General features: G+C 45.5%; 1 protein-coding gene and 1 long non-coding RNA gene across 9 annotated transcripts in view; one reads left to right on the top strand and one right to left on the bottom strand.

Annotated features, from left to right (window-relative positions):
- The window catches only part of LOC118522045 (uncharacterized), a 36,079-nt gene extending 35,676 nt beyond the window's left edge, over positions 1-403 (bottom strand). For both annotated transcript variants that reach the window (XR_013447352.1, XR_004910430.2), the window contains exon 1: positions 253-403. This is a non-coding gene — a long non-coding RNA (uncharacterized LOC118522045). The remainder of the gene's footprint in view (positions 1-252) is intronic.
- Positions 106-13,798, top strand: METTL21A (methyltransferase 21A, HSPA lysine). 7 transcript variants are annotated; one of them, XM_036070863.2, is made up of 5 exons: positions 848-1,002; positions 1,346-1,418; positions 1,719-1,898; positions 2,522-2,633; positions 12,101-13,798. In XM_036070863.2, exons 3-5 carry the CDS (start codon positions 1,752-1,754, stop codon positions 12,496-12,498), a joined length of 657 nt encoding a protein of 218 aa, XP_035926756.1. In that variant the 5' UTR covers positions 848-1,002; positions 1,346-1,418; positions 1,719-1,751; the 3' UTR covers positions 12,499-13,798. The 7 variants fall into 7 exon arrangements, with proteins under 7 accessions (XP_035926761.1, XP_077927373.1, XP_077927374.1 ...); XM_036070868.2 differs by lacking the exons at positions 848-1,002; positions 1,346-1,418 and adding an exon at positions 106-176; XM_078071247.1 differs by lacking the exons at positions 848-1,002; positions 1,346-1,418; positions 12,101-13,798 and adding exons at positions 470-613; positions 7,294-8,158.
- Positions 13,799-18,541: the final 4,743 nt, after the last annotated feature.

Below are 18,541 nucleotides of genomic sequence, written 5' to 3'. Positions count from 1 at the left end.
AGCAAACTTTCTCTACACCTGCTAATTAATGACCTTTAACACTAAAAACAGGCAAGCACACAAATTAGAAAAAAAAAAAAACCCACACAGACACAGACAGTGCGCGCGCGCGCGGGGACGAGAACCAGCTCAGAGAGAGAGAAGTGGAACCAGCACAAGAACCTCGCCAGCGCCAGGTTGGTGGGCTCCCCCTCACCCGCCGCCAGAGCACCCCCCCGCGCCCTCTCCGCGCGCCTGCCCGCGGCTCCGCACCTCGCTCGCCTCGCGCTCCTCGCCCACGCTGCCCTCGGAGTCCCGGAAACTGATTTGGCGGCCCGAATACCTTGGGGACCCTGCGGAGGGAGGCCCGATCCCCTCTCCCCCAGCGTCCTCCTCCGGCGCGCGCCCGGCACACCTGCGACCCCGCGCCCCGCAGCGCACTGGGAACACCTGTCCGCGGTAGGAGGGACCGGAAACGCGTGTCTCGGGCGCGCGCACCGCCCACCTCCGCCGCCTGCCCGCGCTGCCGGCGCCTGGCCGGCTCCCGGCTCCCGGCCCTTTAGGCGGGTGGTTGCGGCGGCCGCGCTCGGGGCGGGGAAAGCGAGGCGTGCCACGCGGGGCTGGCTCTCGAGCAGTAAGTAGAGGCGAGGCCCACCTCGGGCCCGGCCGCGTCGCCAGCCCCGCTTCGGGGGCGGCCGGGGCTCGGGGAAGCGAGCGGCACTCCCGGGGTGGGGCGCGTCCCGCGCGGCTAGGGGACCCGTCCCCGACCCCCCACTTCTTCTACCTCCGCGGGTTCCCGGAGCTCTGGGGCTCGCCGGAAGCGAGTGCGTACCTGTCGGCCCTTTCGAGGGGGCCGGGGGTCGGGTTTGGGGGGACGCAGGGCAGGCCGCCGGACGCCCGAGTCCGCCCCGGGACCCGGGCTCTCGCTCTCCCCGGGGGCGACTCGGGGTTCACGAGTGTCTTTCGCTTCCAGACTGGGCGAGATGGAACTGCGACCATGTCAAAAAGCCGGAGAATCAAACGGTTAACACTCAATCCAAGTGCAGTTTCGGGTCCACGGCTGTCAGTGTTGAACGCGCTGAATTTAGAGGGGGTGGAGGGAAGACCAAAACGAAACAGCAAGCGCTATCCTGCCGACCGCAGCGGGTGGCAGCTGCAGTCTAGACGGGCCCGGACAGTGTAGAAAGCACGACTTTGACTGCGGCCCTGGGCTAGCAGCCCCGCTACGCTCACTCTTCCCGCGGCTCCAGTTCACCCAGCGGTCACAGCAGAGTGCCTAGGGCATCCTGCGGCAGTCGTACGGTTGTGGGTTCTTTTCCCAAAGACCTCGTTTGGCATGTATTCAGAACTAAATTTCCTTTCCCAGAAGAGGAAGAGCCGTGCAAAAAGGAATTAGACAAGGCCCCCCCGCCCCACCTCTGTTGTCTTCTTTTGAACTTGTAAGAAATGGCTTTAAAAAGCATTTGGGGGGGCGGCGCCTGGGTGGCTCAGTCGTTAGGTGTCTGCCTTCGGCTCAGGTCATGATCCCAGCGTCCTGGGATCTAGCCCCGCATCGGGCTCCCTGCTCTGCGGGAAGCCTACCTCTCCCTCTCCCACTCCCCCTGCTTGTGTTCCCTCTCTCGCTGTGTCTCTCTCTGTCAAATAAATAAAATATTAAAAAAAAAAAAAAGCATTTGGGGCTACTTAAGAGTGCATTTTTTTCTGGCCAGAGCGTCACGCAGGCTTCTCTTGCTCAACAGCTTTGAGGGAGCCGAGAGCTGAGTGCAGGCGAAATGGCCCTGGTGCCCTATGAGGAGACAGCGGGAGTGGGGTTGCAGAAATTCCACAAGCCTCTTGCCACCTTCTCCTTTGCGAACCACACGATCCAGATCCGGCAGGACTGGAGACAGCTGGGAGTCGCCGCGGTGGTTTGGGACGCGGTGAGTACCCCACTGGGCCTCTGCAGACAACCACAGTGGATTATAAGACTGGTCTTTATTTACTTATTTTTTTATTTTATTTTATTTTTTTTAAGATTTTATTTATTTATTTGAGAGAGAGAATGAGATAGAGCACAAGAGGGGGAGGGTCAGAGGGAGAAGCAGACTCCCTGCTGAGCAGGGAGTCCGATGCGGGACTCGATCCCGGGACTCCAGGATCATGACGTGAGCCGAAGGCAGTCACTTAACCAACTGAGCCACCCAGGCGCCCCTTTATTTACTTATTTTTAATAACAGCTTTATATTGAGATATAATTCATATAACAGAGTAAGAAGTGAAACTTGCCAGATTGAGCGGGACCCTGTGTTGTATGGGCAGTGTCCTTGACCCTTACTGTCCCCGGGAGGGAGCTTGTGGGGCCTGAGGCTGCAGCGTCTGTGTCTGCTCTAGGGGGTCCCCTCCCAGCAGCAGCTGAGTTTCTGCCTGTTGCCGAACTGGGACTGGAACCTTGCAGGGAGGAGAGGGGTATGTCATGTCTTCCTGCTAGTGCGAAGTCTGCTGGAAACCCTTGGGTTCCTAAAGCACTTGTTGACTTGGATCACCCCGCTGTGTTTTGATTCAGGCTGTCGTCCTTTCCACGTATCTGGAGATGGGAGCTGTGGAGCTCCGGGGCTGCTCTGCGGTGGAGCTGGGTGCCGGCACCGGGCTGGTGGGCATAGTGGCTGCCCTGCTGGGTGAGTGCCGTACGCTGGCTCACTCCTTTGTGAGTCAACTCACTGCGAGGTGATTGCTGTTTCCTTGACACAGACCCGTATTGGTTTCCCCCTTACTGGATTTTTCTGTGCCCCATGCTTATGAGTCGGCTGCTGGTGCCCTTAACTCCAGCAAACCTGCTTGCTTTCTTCTCTCTTGCTCTAGCTCTCATCCTGTTATTTATACTTCTCATGAGAGACTGCTTTGCCCTCCTCAGTTTATTTTTTTTTTAATTTTGTTTTGTTTTTTTTGGTTTTTTTGTTTTTTAAAGATTTATTTATTTATTTATTTGACAGAGACCAGCGAGAGAGGGAACACAAGCAGGGGGAGGGGGACAGGGAGAAGCAGGCTCCCCGCAGAGCAGGGAGCCCGATGCGGGGCTCGATCCTAGGACCCTGGGATCATGACCTGAGCCGAAGGCAGACGCTTAACGACTGAGCCACCCAGGTGCCCAATTTTGTTTTGTTTTTTAAGCAAACACGTTTATTTGGGCAATTAGAATTGCAGTTGAGGAGACAATTAGGTTGTCTGAATTAGGTTCCTGCCCCCTTCAGTATTATGCCAATAATATGATCTGAAGGCAACTTTCAGTTCAAAGAGAATTCTCATATTCACCCACATAGATTTTTAAAGTTTAGGGGCCTTCCAATCTCTATTGGATTTAACCCTGTGACGCAGGGAGAGCAGGTAGTCTCATTCCTATAGTTCCCTTGTTGTGGAAACTTGGCTGGTTTTTCTCTTCTAAGAAGGGTCGGCCCTGCTGTAGTTTGTACTGACATCTTATATTTAAAAATTGTATTCACGGGGGCACCTGGGTGGCTCAGTCGGTTAAGCATCTGCCTTCGGCTCAGGTCATGATCCCAGGGTCCTGGGATGGGGGCCCTGCTTCTCCCTCTCCCACTCCCCCTGCTTGTGTTCCCTCTCTTGCTGTCTCTGTCAAATAAATAAAATCTTTAAAAAAAATTGTATTCACAGTATGCAGTCCTGAATTGATATCAAGGTTTTTCATTTTTTTTGTTTGGTATGCACACATTAACTTAGGCCTAGAGCATTTTTAAGCTTTTTTTTTTTTTTTTCCTTAAAGATTTTATTTATTTATTTGAGAGAGAGAGAGCATGAGCAGTGGGGAGGGGCAGGGGAAAGGGAGAAGCAGACTCCCCACTGAGCAGGGAGCCGGATGCAGGGCTGATCCCAGGACCCCGAGATCAGGACCTGAGCCGAAGGTAGATGCTCAACCGACTACGCCACCCAGGTGCCCTTAAGCTTTTGTTTTTATTTTATTATTCTTTGTTGACTCCTTTCTACAGCTTCTGGCTCATGCAGTTCAAACTACCCAATGATAGGATAGGCCACCTTCTAAGACACAATATATAACATTTATCACTTCAGTATTGTTAAAATGCAGTTTCAGCTTCTGTAGGTCTGGGGTCAGGCCTGAGAGCCTCCAATTCTAACAAGCTCCCAGGGGATGATGATGCCGACAGTTGGTACTCAGACCACACTTTGGTGGTCAGGAGCTGGGATTCCATTACATAGTGTACAGGTACTCGAGGACCCACGAAAGCCCCTCCTTTATTGTGTCCTCTTTCTGGTAACTTTTCTTTTTTTCAGTATTCCTTTCTCAGTTTAGATCTTGCCTTCCCAAATGTGATGGGGAGCAGGGGCCACGTGGTGGGGATCTAGGTTTCCAGCTGTCTCACCCTACAGCCCATACAGGCACTGATGAGGCCCTTGCTCATACGCTGCCTTTCGTTAGCCTTAGAACATCCCCATGGGTGTTAGATATTTTTAACTTTCCTTTTGCCAATGAAACTGGGGTTCTGTGAGATTAAGCCCCTTTGTGAAGTCCCGGTCAGTGGAGACTTGAGAGTCAAACCAGGCTTGTCAGACACTGTGGCTCTTTATTATCTTTCCTTGACACTAACTTTGCTGATGTGAGAGGAGTTACCTGGAAGGGAAATGAGGTTTCTTCTGTTTCCCCAGGAGGACTGCACAGCTGCATCAGCTGGTGTAGAGACTAGTTGGCAAAGTGCATAGGTTTAGAGTTATACTTGGTTTTGACACCTCTTTTAACTCTTACTAGCTCTGTGACCTTGGGCAAGTTGCTCAATCTCTCCACTTCAGTTTCCCTATAAAATGGAGATACTAGTTCATGCCACGTGAGGATCCAATGAGATTAGGCATAGGAAGCGGTTAGCTCATTGACTGGCACAAAGCAAATGCTCAAATAAATGTTGATTGCCCCTCTGAGTATTTCTGTTTGTGATCTAGAAATCTGGGTCTGGGGGGTGGGGAAAACTGGGATGAGCTTCTTCAAAGACGAGCGCAGAGAGAGGGACTGGTTAGTTGTTGCCTCACAAGATGGACGGCTGGGGAGCGGCTGGAATGGAACCACAGACCTTGTGCTCAGGACGGGGGATGCGTGCTTCCTGGCCCGGCTTCCCTGTCACCTCTTTGAATCCTTTCCTGCCACACACAATTCACTGCTGCCTCATTTCTTCTCCCCACAGCGCTTGGTCTGCTCACCACTGTGCCCCAGCTGTGTCACATTTTGTAACAGGTGGTTGTTCCTTGTGTCTGTCTGTTCTGGCCCGCTGAGGCTCCTGAGACACGGGACTGCACCTCACTGTGTGTGTCCTTGGCCCCAGACACCATTTGCCACACAGTAGTTACTCAAATAGTTCTGGCGTAAGAGTTGGACAAACTAGAAGATCATGAAAAGTAATGTTTCTTTTACAAAAGTGATGTCACTCTATTTCACAAATAGCCCTAGAAGCAGAATAAAGAAGGGGGACGGCAAACTCGTCAAACGTCCTAATTATTCATGACTCTGCAACATACGTACTGTTGCCATTTTGGTGTATCTCCTTCCATTCTTTTTCCTCCACCTGTATTTTTTTTAAGATTTTATTTATTTATTTGAGAGAGAGAGCACGAGCAGGGAGGAGAGGGAGAAGTAGACTCCACGCTGAGCAGGGAGCCCGCCGCGGGGCTCGATCCCAGGACCCCATGATCATGACCTGACCCCAAGGCAGACGCTTAACCAGCTGAGCCACCCAGGTGCCCCACCTCCATCTGTATTTTTAATCATAGTTGTAATTCATCGTTATAGAGGTGTATGTGTGTGCACACACATGTATATGGACGTACATACACACACACCTGTATGTCTCATTCAACGTTGTGCGCACCTCTCTGTGCTATGTGATTTGCATACCCATTATTTGTTGTGGCTGCAAAATATTAGGCGTTAGTTTGGAGGTTGAAACCTGAGGGTAAAGAAAAAGTTAGTCTTTTAGAAAGGAGGCAGTGAGAACTAGAATAGGTAGTGATTTTGAAATGTTAGATGCTGATCATTCTCCTTTTTAAAGTATTTTCATTTTTCGTAACCTGAGTCATTTATTCCTGAATTCAGGGAACACCCACCAAAAGCCGGGCCTGGTTTTTGGTGCTGTGGATACCTGCCTTCTCAGGAAGCTTCCATTCTAATTCTGAGGGGGGAGGAAGGAAAAGACAGATTATATTAAAAAGCCAAAAAAAACCCCTGGTGAGTTCTCTGCAGAACTTTAATAATGGGTGATGAGATTTTCCTGTTAAAAGAAAAAACACCTGTTAATTACTGGGCAGTTCCCAGGTCCTTCTCACTGTGCCCCTGTGTGGGGGGTGGGTCCCCTTGGCGCTCTCTGTGGTGAAATGAAGGCTTGATTAAGAGGTTAGGAAACCTGCCCAAGGTCACAAAGCTCATGGACTGTGGAGTTAGAATTGGAATCCAGTTCTGACTCTTAAACCCTGCTTCTTCGTTTGAAAATCTCTTTGTACTGTGTGGAAACTATTCTTAGAAAAAACTATCTCATTTTTAAGATAGGGTTCTGTAAGTTGGGGTGGGGTTAGGGAATCTGGATTTTATTTTATTTATTTATTTATTTATTTATTTTTTTTTTTTTTTAAGATTTTATTTATTTATTTGAGAGAGAGAATGAGACAGAGAGAGAGAACATGAGAGGGGGGAGGATCAGAGGGAGAAGCAGACTCCCTGCTGAGCAGGGAGTCCGATGCGGGACTCGATCCCGAGACTCCAGGATCATGACCTGAGCCGAAGGCAGTCGCTTAACCAACTGAGCCACCCAGGCGCCCCGGGAATCTGGATTTTAAAAGCTTCTGAGGTGATTTGATGCCAGCCAAGTCTGGGAACAGTCTTAAAATATAGCGCTCAGGAAAGAGTTGTCTTTTAGTTTTCTGTACTCCTGGTGTGTCAGTCTCCACTGAGCTTTCCACTTGTGTTTCACTGAAGGCTGGGTGTCTCTGCCTGGCTATTTCTCAGCACCTCAAACGGAACGTGTGTTTACATTTGAACTCTTCTTCCCTTTGCAAACTCATCCTTTGCTTTTGTTCTGAGTTAGTGTGGCCACCCCAGTCATCACTCAAGCCAGCGGCGGCTTGACCCGCTCCCCCAGCCCCACCTCCCTCCCTGAGCCCCGCTGATCTGTCTTCTAACAGTTTCTTGATTCCAGTTCTCCCTTTGCGTGCAGTTCTCCCTTTGCGTGCCCCCTGGCCTGGCTGGAGCTCTCAGCATCCGTCTCCTCCGTAATGCTATGCGCATCCCCACCGCCTCACCTCTCTGCCTCTGCTTTGTCTTCTCAGACCCACTTCCCAGTAGGCCAGAGCGGCCCATCCTCCTTGCAGAAGTGCTCGGGGCACCCGGCTGGCTCAGTCGGTGGAGCATACAACTCTTGATCTCGGGTTCGTGAGTTCAAGCCCCACAGTGGGTGTGGAGCCTAGTTAAAAACAACAAAAAAAAGCCCTGTGCCTCCCCACGGCGTAAGACTCATGAGGCTCTAACCCCGTTTTGCCTGACCCTTCGGGCTCCTGTTTCAGACCGGCTGCACTGTTTGTGGTTCCAGGGACACACCAGTGGCTTCTGGCCTGTCCCTTCTGCCCTGAATGCCCTTTCTTCACGCCTTTCCCCTGGTTAATGCCACATCTTTCCAGTGTAAGCTCAGATTTCCCTTCCTTCCGAATTCTTTGACCTCTTCCCCTCTCTAAGAGGGTGTCCTTTGTGACCACATCATTTCCTGGCGACCCCATCTCCATATTTTACTCCCCACGTTGCGTCACAGTTGTGCTTCTGTGTCTCTCTCCCTCTTGAGACTGAGCTCCTAGAGGCCAAGGATTGTTTTGCTCTTCTCTGTGTCTCTAGTACGTAGTGTGTGCTCCCATGTTCAAATAAAGTAAGGTGTTGCTTACAAAAGTACCAACTAAAGTGATGGTAGGGGTTCATGCGTTCTTTCTCCATTACTGAGTGAGTGACCGAGGGACATGTGGTCGTGTTGGGTCAGCTCCCGTGAGTCTGTCATGGACTAAATGTTGCCACACCCTCCACACACAGCACGAGCCTCCCGGGGGGTCATTTCTTCACCATCTTCACGTCCCTGGGCACTCTGCCCGTCCTTGCTTCTCCTCGCTAGGCTGAATAGCAGGTGGAGGGTAGCCCTCGGCTGATTCCAGGCCCGTGTCCGTGCAGCCCCGTGTGGCTGTGGGCAGCACGCTGCTGTGGGGTCTCACTTCACATCGTGGCTCAGGAACCTCAGGGGGCAGGTGATGCCACTGAGCAGCCCCATTCTGCTTCCTCTCTTACTCTGCTGAGCTCCTCCGTCCCCCGTCCACACTCCCAGCTGGTGATGTTTCTTCTTATTTCACTGAGGAGATTGCGGCGGGCAGAAGAGAACTTCTATAGCCTCCCATGCTGCCTCTGACTCTCCCGTGCCTGGGCCCACCGGCTCCACCTTTGCCCTCCGTGGGATGCTCTCACACGCAGGGTCTGCCCTGCATGGGCCAACCCCCTCTCCCCTCTTCCCTCTCCCGCATAATCACTTTTCTTCCCTCTTTCCAACTGACCATTCCCATCAGCCTACAAACTTGCTGTCTCCTATCTAAAGAAGAAAAAAAAAATCAAATTTTAAGCGGCTGAAAATGTGTAATGGAAATGTATTTTCTGTAGCAGGAAATAGGTAAGTTGACCCAGTATATCTCATTATACCAGATAGCAAGGAAGCTAACGAGGATGACATGGGGTTGTGTCAAAAGTCCACTGGCAAAAGATAGGACAGTTTGAACATCAATATTGATAATGGCACTGGATTTAAATATATCAAATATGTTTAATCCATGAGTTCATAATACAACAGCAACAAAATAAACCCAATTAGTCATCTTTCGAGGATGCTTAGAAACCAGATCTTTGGAATCTGGTGTATAAAAGGGGAGGGAGGAGCAAAGTTTATCCTATTCAGTTTCTGTACAAAATGAGTAACCAAATAGTAGTTGAAAGAAACTTCCCTTTATAGAAATTTCTCAACAAACAAATGCAAAAGGAATCTAGTGAATTAAAGATCTGGGCACTGGGTATTTGTGCCTGCTCACATCACAAAAATAGAGCCTACCAGGTCCTACATACATCTTGATGAAGAACACGCTACCATCTCTGAAATAGTCTTGCTCAAAAAAGTAAACTCAAATTTACAGGAGACACAGAGGAGCCAGGAACATGCTAAACTACACAAATGGTACAATCAGCAAAATCCAGATTGTGGGAAACTACAGGGCAAATGATCTATATGTTCCCCAAATCACAAGGGGAAGATTCAAAGGAAACTGACAGATTCAAAGAAATCTAAGACCTTTTCCATGGCCCCCCCTAAACAAACGCCCAAAAGGAAACCACAGACAGAGCTGCCCTATGCAGGGATGACATCTGGGTGATGAAACCTGAGTGGCTGGTGAGGGGGAGTGCTTCTCAGGAGAGGCAGGAGAGGCTGCTCCTGGGCAGGTGTATTTGGGAGCTGGCCTGGGGTGGTTAGACCAAAGGGGCAAACCACCCGTCTCCTTCAGCTGGGTCATTGTGGTGACCTCTTCACACGACTCCTTGACCTACTGCTAGAAATTCTGTTAAAGCCTGAAATCATTGGCACTTCTGCTCAGCACTCTCCACTGGCTTCCCATCTCAGAAAAAGCCAAAGCCTTTCTGAAACGTGACCTGTGAGGCCTGCAGAGGCCATCTGCCTCCTGCCTGTTACTTCCTCAACCTCATCTTCTACTACTTCATTCCTCATTCACTCATTCCAACCACGGTAGCCTCCTTGCCTGCCCCCCTGTAGGCCTTGGCACTTGCTTTTCTGCCTGCCAGGAAGACTGTTCCCCCTGCGACGCACTCAGTTATACCTTCACTTCCTCCAGACCTTCATCTGAGTCCCCTTCTAAGCGAGACCTTCCCTTTTTGTTCAGTCTGAAATGTCAGCCCCGCCTCCCTTACTTCCAGACATTTCACATCTCTCTTTCCTGCTTTATTATCCCCCTAGTCCTTTTTTTTTTTTTTTTTTTTTTTTAAAGATTTTATTTATTTATTTGACAGAGAGAGACACAGCGAGAGAGGGAACACAAGCAGGGGGAGTGGGAGAGGGAGAAGCAGGCTCCCCGCGGAGCAGGGAGCCCGATGCGGGGCTCGATCCCAGGACCCGGGATCATGACCTGAGCCGAAGGCAGACGCTTAACGACTGAGCCACCCAGGCGCCACCTATCCCCCTAGTCCTTATCTCTAAATGATGTACTGGCTATTCTCATTTTAAAAACTCCTCTTACTGCCTGGCTCCTCACTTGAATGTAAGCTCTGTGAGGGCAGGGGCTTTTGTCCCTTGGCTGATGGTAGCTACTTGGCTATTTGTACAATTGACAGATGTTACAGGGGAGTGGCCAACTCACATCAAGATCCTGGCAAAACTCCCGGAACCCCTAGCTGGTTAGCAGTAGCCTCAGAAACCCCCTGAGACAGGCATTGAAAAGGTTTACATGTAAGAAGTATTAAAATGAACACCGAGATGATATGCAAAAGACTAGATCACTCCAGGATTGCCCGCAAATGCAGATTGTTAAGAAAGCCAGAGATAAAGTTCTGAGTCAAACCAGGAAAAGGCTGTCTGTAATTTTTTTAATTATCAGGAGAGATGAGAAGTATTTCCGAATTCTGCTCATTGGGCAGCATGCTGTCTAGCACTGAACGGTCAAAGTGGTAGGAGCACTCTTGTAAAATCTAACAGCTTGAGCGTTTTCTTCAGTATCACACTCAGGGCTGTAAATGTCAGGTAGAATTACATAGTGTCCTAACATTACAGGTCAAGATGAGAAACATCAGTCTGAGCTGCCACTGAAATGGTGCTTGCTATAGCTGGGCTGGAGTCCTGTGGGGGATTACCCATGAAGATTACCAACTAAGGGTGCAAATGAGAGGTCATTTTATGAAGAATGAATCACAATGTTAAATTTCAGAATTTACAAGGCCCAAACTAAACAGGATTACACATATTATATTGTTACTGCAATGCAGATGAGGTATTTCAGGGCCGACCTTACGTGGTTCTTTCACCTTAAGGGTAAACTACCTAGTTTACCCTTAAGGTGAAAGAACCACGTAAGGTGAACTACCAGACTGAACTGGTAGTTTACCGGTTCATGGTAAGCAACTCACAAGAAATATTAACAGAATATTGCCTCATTAATTTTATACACCGCATGTAGAAACTTAGCATTTAGAAAACATGATCTCACATTTTAACCTATAGTACTTTGATACAATCTAGTAATTTCTAAGTTTACCACTTTCCAAAAATTATACACACACACACACACACACACACACACACACCCACGCAAAATACATAATGCTGCTTCCTAACAGCAGATGTGGACTGGGATTTTGTAATAGCCAATTAATCTCTCCCTTGATTCCTTTTTTTTTTTTTAAGATTTTATTTATTTATTTGAGAAAGAGAATGAGATAGAGAGAGAGCATGAGAGGGGGGAGGGTCAGAGGGAGAAGCAGACTCCCTGCTGAGCATCCAGGGGCTCCTGGATCATGCCCTGAGCCGAAGGTAGTCGCTTAACCAGCTGAGCCACCCAGGCGCCCTCCCTTGATTCCTTTTAAAGCTTAGACTCCAGAAAGTGGCCTTTCCCTGTTTTGGGTATCTTGTCATCTTCATAATTATTTGCTCCTAGATTTTTCTTCTGTGGATTCCATTTTACCCTCAGGTCTACTGACTTGAAAATCATGACCCAATGAATGAAGTACAGTGGTAGACACCTGTGGAGGGTGGGCCAGCTCTGCCTGCAGAATTCAGAAGCTTCACCTTGCCATTTGGGGACTCTGCATTTTATCGGGAGAGCTTAGCAAACAGGTGTGTCAGAGAGGCACATCAAAGGTTCATGTTTGCCAGTAAGCAGTGCAGAAGGAGCTACCGGTCATTGTTCTGTTCTTCTGCAGCCATCCATGAAGGGCATGGTCTTCTGGCTACTCGGTGGAATACTAGACACTCACCCTGCTGTTTAACTTGACCGCCCCCCACCGTCCAGACCAGTTGTATTGATGTGCACATAACTGTCTCTCTGTCCCACATTCTAGGTGCTCATGTGACTATCACGGATCGGAAAGTAGCATTAGAATTTCTTAAATCAAACGTTCAAGCCAACTTACCTCCCCATATCCAACCCAAAGCTGTTGTTAAGGAGCTGACTTGGGGACAAAATTTGGGGAGTTACTCACCTGGAGAATTTGACCTGATACTTGGAGCTGATATCATATATTTAGAAGAAACATTCGCAGATCTTCTTCAGACTTTGGAACATCTCAGTAGCAACCGCTCTGTGATTCTTTTAGCTTGCCGAATTCGCTATGAACGGGACAACAACTTCTTAGCGATGCTGGAGAGGCAATTTACTGTGAGTAAGGTTCACTATGATCCTGAAAAAGATGTACATATTTACAAAGCACAGAAGAGAAACCAGAGGGAGGACTTATAGTTGACTTTAATTTATAAGAATGTTGTTATTGAGTGTGTCAGTGAATGTCTTAGACTGGGAATTGAACCACGTTTAATGAAATGGCTTACTGAACAAAAAGTCTAACCAAAGGTTCTCGAGGGACAAAGTGCATGTTTAAAACAAAGCAGCACTCTGTCCCATTGCTATGACTTTTTAGTCCTATTTGACTCTGAAAAATTTACCATTAAAGGAACGTATGAGGTATCTGTGTCCCATACTGCTCCCTCTTGATACACAATTTCCCCTGATGATATAATGAAGGGCCGGTATAAGGGTGTCGTCAAAGCAGTGAGCTTGTTCTGGTGAGGCTAACCCATGCAAATTATTTTACATACATTCTGAGATATATGTTTAGCCCAGTTTTCTACTTTTCTGAATATAAAACAAGAGGCTTGATGTATATATCCCCTGAGCTGTTAAAGCTCTTGAGATATTTTTTATCTGCCCCATTTAGGTCTTAAATAGTTTTGGCTATTTGAGAGTAGGATATGAGTTCTCGGAGGTCTCATTTCATGCTTTTTGGCTTAATTTCTGATTTAGGTATATAAACAAAGGATTAAATAAAAATAAAATTTTAGCTGCTTTTTGAAAACCCCTAAAATCTCGGCCCTCCATGTGCTGTGCACAGGCTGTCTTCTTCAAAAGCTGTAGGTTTTCCCTTAGCACTCCCTTTCCTCAAATGTTGTTCTTGTATTTCTTGCCTAGGCTTTCCCCTCCTCTTTGTAATGCATGGGGTGACAATGAAAACGGTTTTAAATCTCACCCCTCATGGGAAGTTAGCTCCCCGGAGGAGAAGCTCCTTCCATCCTGTACTTGTAAGTGCTTCCTCCATGTCTGGATTCCCCAGAAGATGGGGAGCCTCTGGAGGGCCAGGACTGCTCGGTCGTGCCTCTTCCCCGGCTGCCTCCCAGTAGCGTCTCAGAGCCATATATTGGTTGAATGAAAAAGATACATTCCATTTAGAGGGGACTGGTCTTTGGGTTAAATGATTGCTTCATTGTTTTATGATTATCTTTGACAGACTTTATGAAGTCACACACATACTTTTTAAGTGTACAAGCTTAACAGCTTCAACAAATTTAGATGACAAGAATATTATATAATCTCAGTATGGTATTTGGTACTAGAGATAGATTTCCTTTGTAAAACATTAGAAATAAGACCTCCTCCTTCCCCTTAACCTTCAATGACTATCTTGGATGTGAAAATACCCAATACATTATTTTCTACATATATTTTAGAGGTTTTACTTTAATAAAGATGAATTACGAATTAAAAATTCTGAGCATTCTGTGATGTACTGGTTCAACAAAATTCTGATAAATGCACATGAAATAGAAATATCCATAGCTTAGCAAATCCATAAAATGCCAGTAGTGTGCCATGAACATGGATGGTCTTTGAAAACAAGGAGGAGCCGTACAGTATCATCAACACTGTAATGAAAGGCCAGTCCCATTCAGGTATGTTATTAGAAGTATTTTAATTGGAGTTCAGCTCCTTTACTTTAATATCCCTGACTTTGGAGAACAGATATTAAAATGATTGTGGGTGTGGATGGAGACAGGTGGGATGGGGTGGGGGTGGGGAGCTTCAAGATGTCTGGATGCTCTACCAAATGAAGCAAGCATTAATTGGTGGTTTTACATGTTCATAAAAAATAAGAATCAGAAAAAGGTGATTTTTTTTGTCTTAATAGAAGAAAATAAAAGGCAAGAAAAATTCAACAGGAATAGTTTGGTTGTTTCAGTGAAAAATCAAGTTTGTTTTGGCTTTGGGTTTCAAATGTTGTCAAAGGCTAAGTTCCCTGGGGAAATAGAGATGGAGGTTAGGATGCAAAGTTTAAATGGGAATGCTTTCAGATCTACCTCTCTGAGGGAGTAAAAGTAGCAAGACTGGGAAGGAGGGAGAACTTGGGCTGGGATGCAGTCAGGAAAGTCCTCTGAGAACTGAGAGCTGGGATGGCCCTGCAGTTGGGCCATATTAAGGCAAGGGGGAGGGACTTTATATCCCAGCAGAAGAGATCAGTCATTTGACCCGAGGGGCATGACCTTAGGGTGAAGAAAATAACCTGGAGAGAATCTCAGCTGAGGGCCATCAACCAACATTCTCAGAAGCTGGGGCAGTGACTGCTTCACGGGTGGTGGTGGGGGGGGTGGTGGGGGGTGAGGGGTTGGGGGGAGAGGGTATGTCTGGATGGTATGCCACAGTATCCACTATAAATGTCAGTAAAGTTGTGACATTTTTCTCTTATGTTAAGGGATTAATTGATCCCATAAGCGTGCATTCTAAGTGTGCTTGTTTTACCCTCAAGGATAGAAACCTAGTTTAAACCTACTGTACACTAAGCCTTGATTCTCACATTGCTCAGTTTCTTAGAACTCTTAAGACAGTTATCCAGTGGGTATCAGTGACTTTTCCCACAACTAAAGCCAAATACTGGTGCCAGGATGCTATGTTAAAATATATTTATGTATGACATCAGGTTCTTAGAACTACCACTATAAAGTACACTGTCATCTTCTAAGTGGATTACTTCTTAAGGGTATCTTGCTTTAATTCATGATAGATCTATCCGAAGCCCTGGTACTATCTTTGGTTAGTTTCTAGTGGAACATTCTTTCATACAAAAGGATCAGAATTCTAATCAAAACACTTTATCTAAATTAACTGAACACTAAATTGAAAATGCAGGGCAGAATAACAACATTGTCTGGAATGTTTTATCTTACCAAATACAATTTATGCTCCTAGAAGACAAGTGTTAGGTGCCCTCTTCATAAAGGGCAAATGTTTTCAAAAGGGTAAATCAATGTTTACTTATTGCCTAATTTCTGTGCTTTATTTTCCTTTGCCCAAGGTAGGGATGAATAAATAATCACAGAGATCAAAAAATAAAGCATACTCTCAACAAAATTATCAACTTATATAAAAATTCACCTCTAGTATCAAATCCATTTACTCTCTATGCTTTTAGTTTATGGTGGTTGATAGATTGAAGCATTTATCAATTTTTAAATCAAGAAAACAATAAAATTTTAAAGTAATTTAAAAAATCACTTTTTAATGTACCAGTATTGGTAAGAGGCCCTTGACCTAGGGCCTGACATCATAGTTGGTGAGATAGTCATGTGATTTAGTGTCAGAGACGTGGTCACAGTTCTCCTGCTACCCCAGAACCTCTACCTAGACAGAAGTAGCATTTTCAAGGTCTTTAACAAGAATGAGGCAAGACATTGCTGTGAGCATGGAGAACCTTGTTCTGGGAAACAAGAGACTTCGTTTCTCTTAACACTGACAGTAACTGCATGAAAGCAGGGCAGGCCTCAGTTCTTTTTTGTCACTTCAAAAACAGTATTTGTTAGCTCAGAAGTTTCTTTCCACTTTTAAGTCATGTTATGCTTTTCTTTCTACAACCAGCAAAGTGTTAAAATTTAACACTAGAAAAGCCGGCATGCTGAGAAACTGTTTCCTGGCTGAGAACAATTGCTTCTGAGGAAGATTAGAAGGGTAAACCCTGTGAAATAGGTGTGAAAAGAAAGGCCTACCTACTACAAAGCCTTGTGTCAAGGCTGGTTCTGCTACTTCTAACTCCTAAAAAAAAAAAAAAAAAATTACATAGACTATATATAAAATTTGACATAAAAAATACTTAATAACATATTTTTATTAATTTAGCAGATTCTTAATGCCAAGGAAGCAACCTCCAAATATGAATACAACCATACTTAATAAGTAACAATTTCCACTTTTCGGTATCTATCCTAAAGATAAACTAGCTTGTATTTATACTAACTTGTGTGTATCTGTAACAGTCAAAAGTCACAACCTAAATGTCCACAAAAGAGGGTGCTTACTAAATAGACTATGAGATATCTATATAATGGGATACTGCACACCAGTTAGCAAGACTGAGGCAGATGTACATATACTGAAATAGAACTGTCAAGACACATTCAGTGAAAAAGTACCATTTATGTAAAAAGGGGAGAGGAGAGAATAGACATTGATTTGCATGTACATGCACAGATTGTCACTAAAAGGATACACAAGAAACTGCTTCTCCATTTGTAGTTTTTACCAAATGTACATACTACTTAAGGAAATGAAGTGAAAAAATGAGGACATTATCAAGAAAGTGAAAAGAAAACTTAAGAGAATGGGAGAAATAATTGCAAATCATATTACCTGATAAGGGTCTAGTATCCAAAATTATGTAAGGAACTCCTAAAACTCAACAACAAAAAACAGCATTAAAAAATGAGCAAAGGACTTGAACAGGTATTTCTCCAAGACATACAAATAACCAACAGACCCATGAACGATTCTCAACATCATTGATCATTAAAGAGTTGCAAATCAAAACCACAATGAGATACCTCTTCACACCAATAAGGATGGGTATAATTAAAACAAAAACAAGTAACAAACGTTGGCCAGGGCATAGAGAAATTGGAACCCTCATACATCACTGGGAGGAGTGTAAAGTGGTGCGGCAGCTCAGGAAAAATTTGGCAGTTCCTCAGAAAGTAAACATAGTTACCATATGGCCCAGCAATTCCACTCCTAGGTATCTATCCAACAGAATTGAAGACAGGGACTCAAATACTTGCACATGAATGTTAATAGCAGCACTATGCACAATAGCCAAAAAATAGAAATATCTGAATGTCCATCAATGGATGATTGGATAAACTGTGGCACATATAATGGATTATTATTCAGCCATAAAAAGGAATGAAGTACTGGTAAATGCTAGTGTGGAGGAAAACTCAAAAACATGCTTAGTGAAAGAAGCCAGACACAAAAGGTCACATATGGTTCTATTTATATGAAATATTCAGAATAGGTAACTATAGAAACAGAAAGCAGATTGGTGGCTGCCAGGGGCAGGAGGGAAGGGAAAATGGAGAGTAACTCTTTACTAGGTACAGGCTTTTATTTTGGAGTGATGATGTTTTGGAACTGGATATCCAGGTGGTGGTAGCTAGCACATTGTAAAGGCACTAAATGCCACTGAATTGTTCACTTAAAAATGGTCAATTGTGTTATGTAAATTGCACCTCAATTAAAAACAAAAATAGCATTCAAGTGCCTGGAAATACCTTTCCTCTTCACTTGTTAGGCCCTCATGAGAATTCTAAGCCCCAAATTTGGTCAATGTCCATAAGAGGTGGAGAAATTAAAATGCACAATGAAAGGATAACGCTGATTAAGGCAATGCTTTTCTGGGTTTTTGCCTTAAGCATTTTAGTGGAATAGTGGCATCATTTATAAGATGGAAAAAACCAGCGAAGGATGAACAGATTTAGAGGAGAAATTAGAAGTTCTGTTTTGCAATCTGAGTGGAGATGACAAATAGGAGTTTGTAGCACAGAGCTAAAATTGTATAAACGTTTTAGAATGGTTTCTTTGCTGTGTCTTAGACAGCTTCTTGAGGGCAGGGACTTCTTAGTGCCCAGAAGCGTGTCTTCAAGTATTTGTGAAATAAGCAAGTGACAACAAAGGTATGAATAAAGAGAAAATAGGTACTCTATGCTTTTATTGGAGCAACATGAACCTGAACAACATGGGTTACAAGGAGAGTGACCATAGGTCCTGATTTGCTCAGCACAATCCTGGTTTACCCCTTTTGTCCCTATTAATTAGTATCACCCTTTCACTCTCAAAAATGTCTGTTTGCAGAATAACTTATATGGCCATGCTCTGTAGAAAAAGAATAAAATTCATGTAATTCCTTCAATACTATAGCAGGTATAACAAGCTTCATAAACATGTCATGGTAATTTTTTAAAAAGTACTTTAGAAAAAATGCAACTGCTTATTTTCAGAAATTGAATCAATAGGAGAGAATCTTTTATTATGCTTTAAGCAAAGAGCAGATCAACCACACCCCTTCCCATTTCCTTCCATTTTATATGATCACAGAACTTTAGAATTACACGGGGACCTGAGAAGTTATCTATTCTTATTGTTCTTCCAGTGCAAACATGCACTTTATGACACTGGAGACAGCTGGTCC

The sequence above is a fragment of the Halichoerus grypus genome, chromosome 4 (assembly GCF_964656455.1).
Source record: "Halichoerus grypus chromosome 4, mHalGry1.hap1.1, whole genome shotgun sequence".
NCBI lineage: Eukaryota > Metazoa > Chordata > Mammalia > Carnivora > Phocidae > Halichoerus > Halichoerus grypus.
Note: the sequence above shows the minus strand (reverse complement) of the source record. Positions and strands in the feature narration are given on the sequence as shown.

What these genes read in the sequence shown, in the direction of transcription:
- METTL21A (XM_036070868.2), top strand. Translation starts at nt 1,752, where the DNA reads ATGGCCCTGGTGCCCTATGAGGAGACAGCGGGAGTGGGGTTGCAGAAA. An exon ending in CCGCGGTGGTTTGGGACGCG is followed by an intron (nt 1,899 to 2,521) that starts GTGAGTACCCCA and finishes GTTTTGATTCAG; the next exon opens with GCTGTCGTCCTTTCCACGTA. An exon ending in CATAGTGGCTGCCCTGCTGG is followed by an intron (nt 2,634 to 12,100) that starts GTGAGTGCCGTA and finishes CCCACATTCTAG; the next exon opens with GTGCTCATGTGACTATCACG.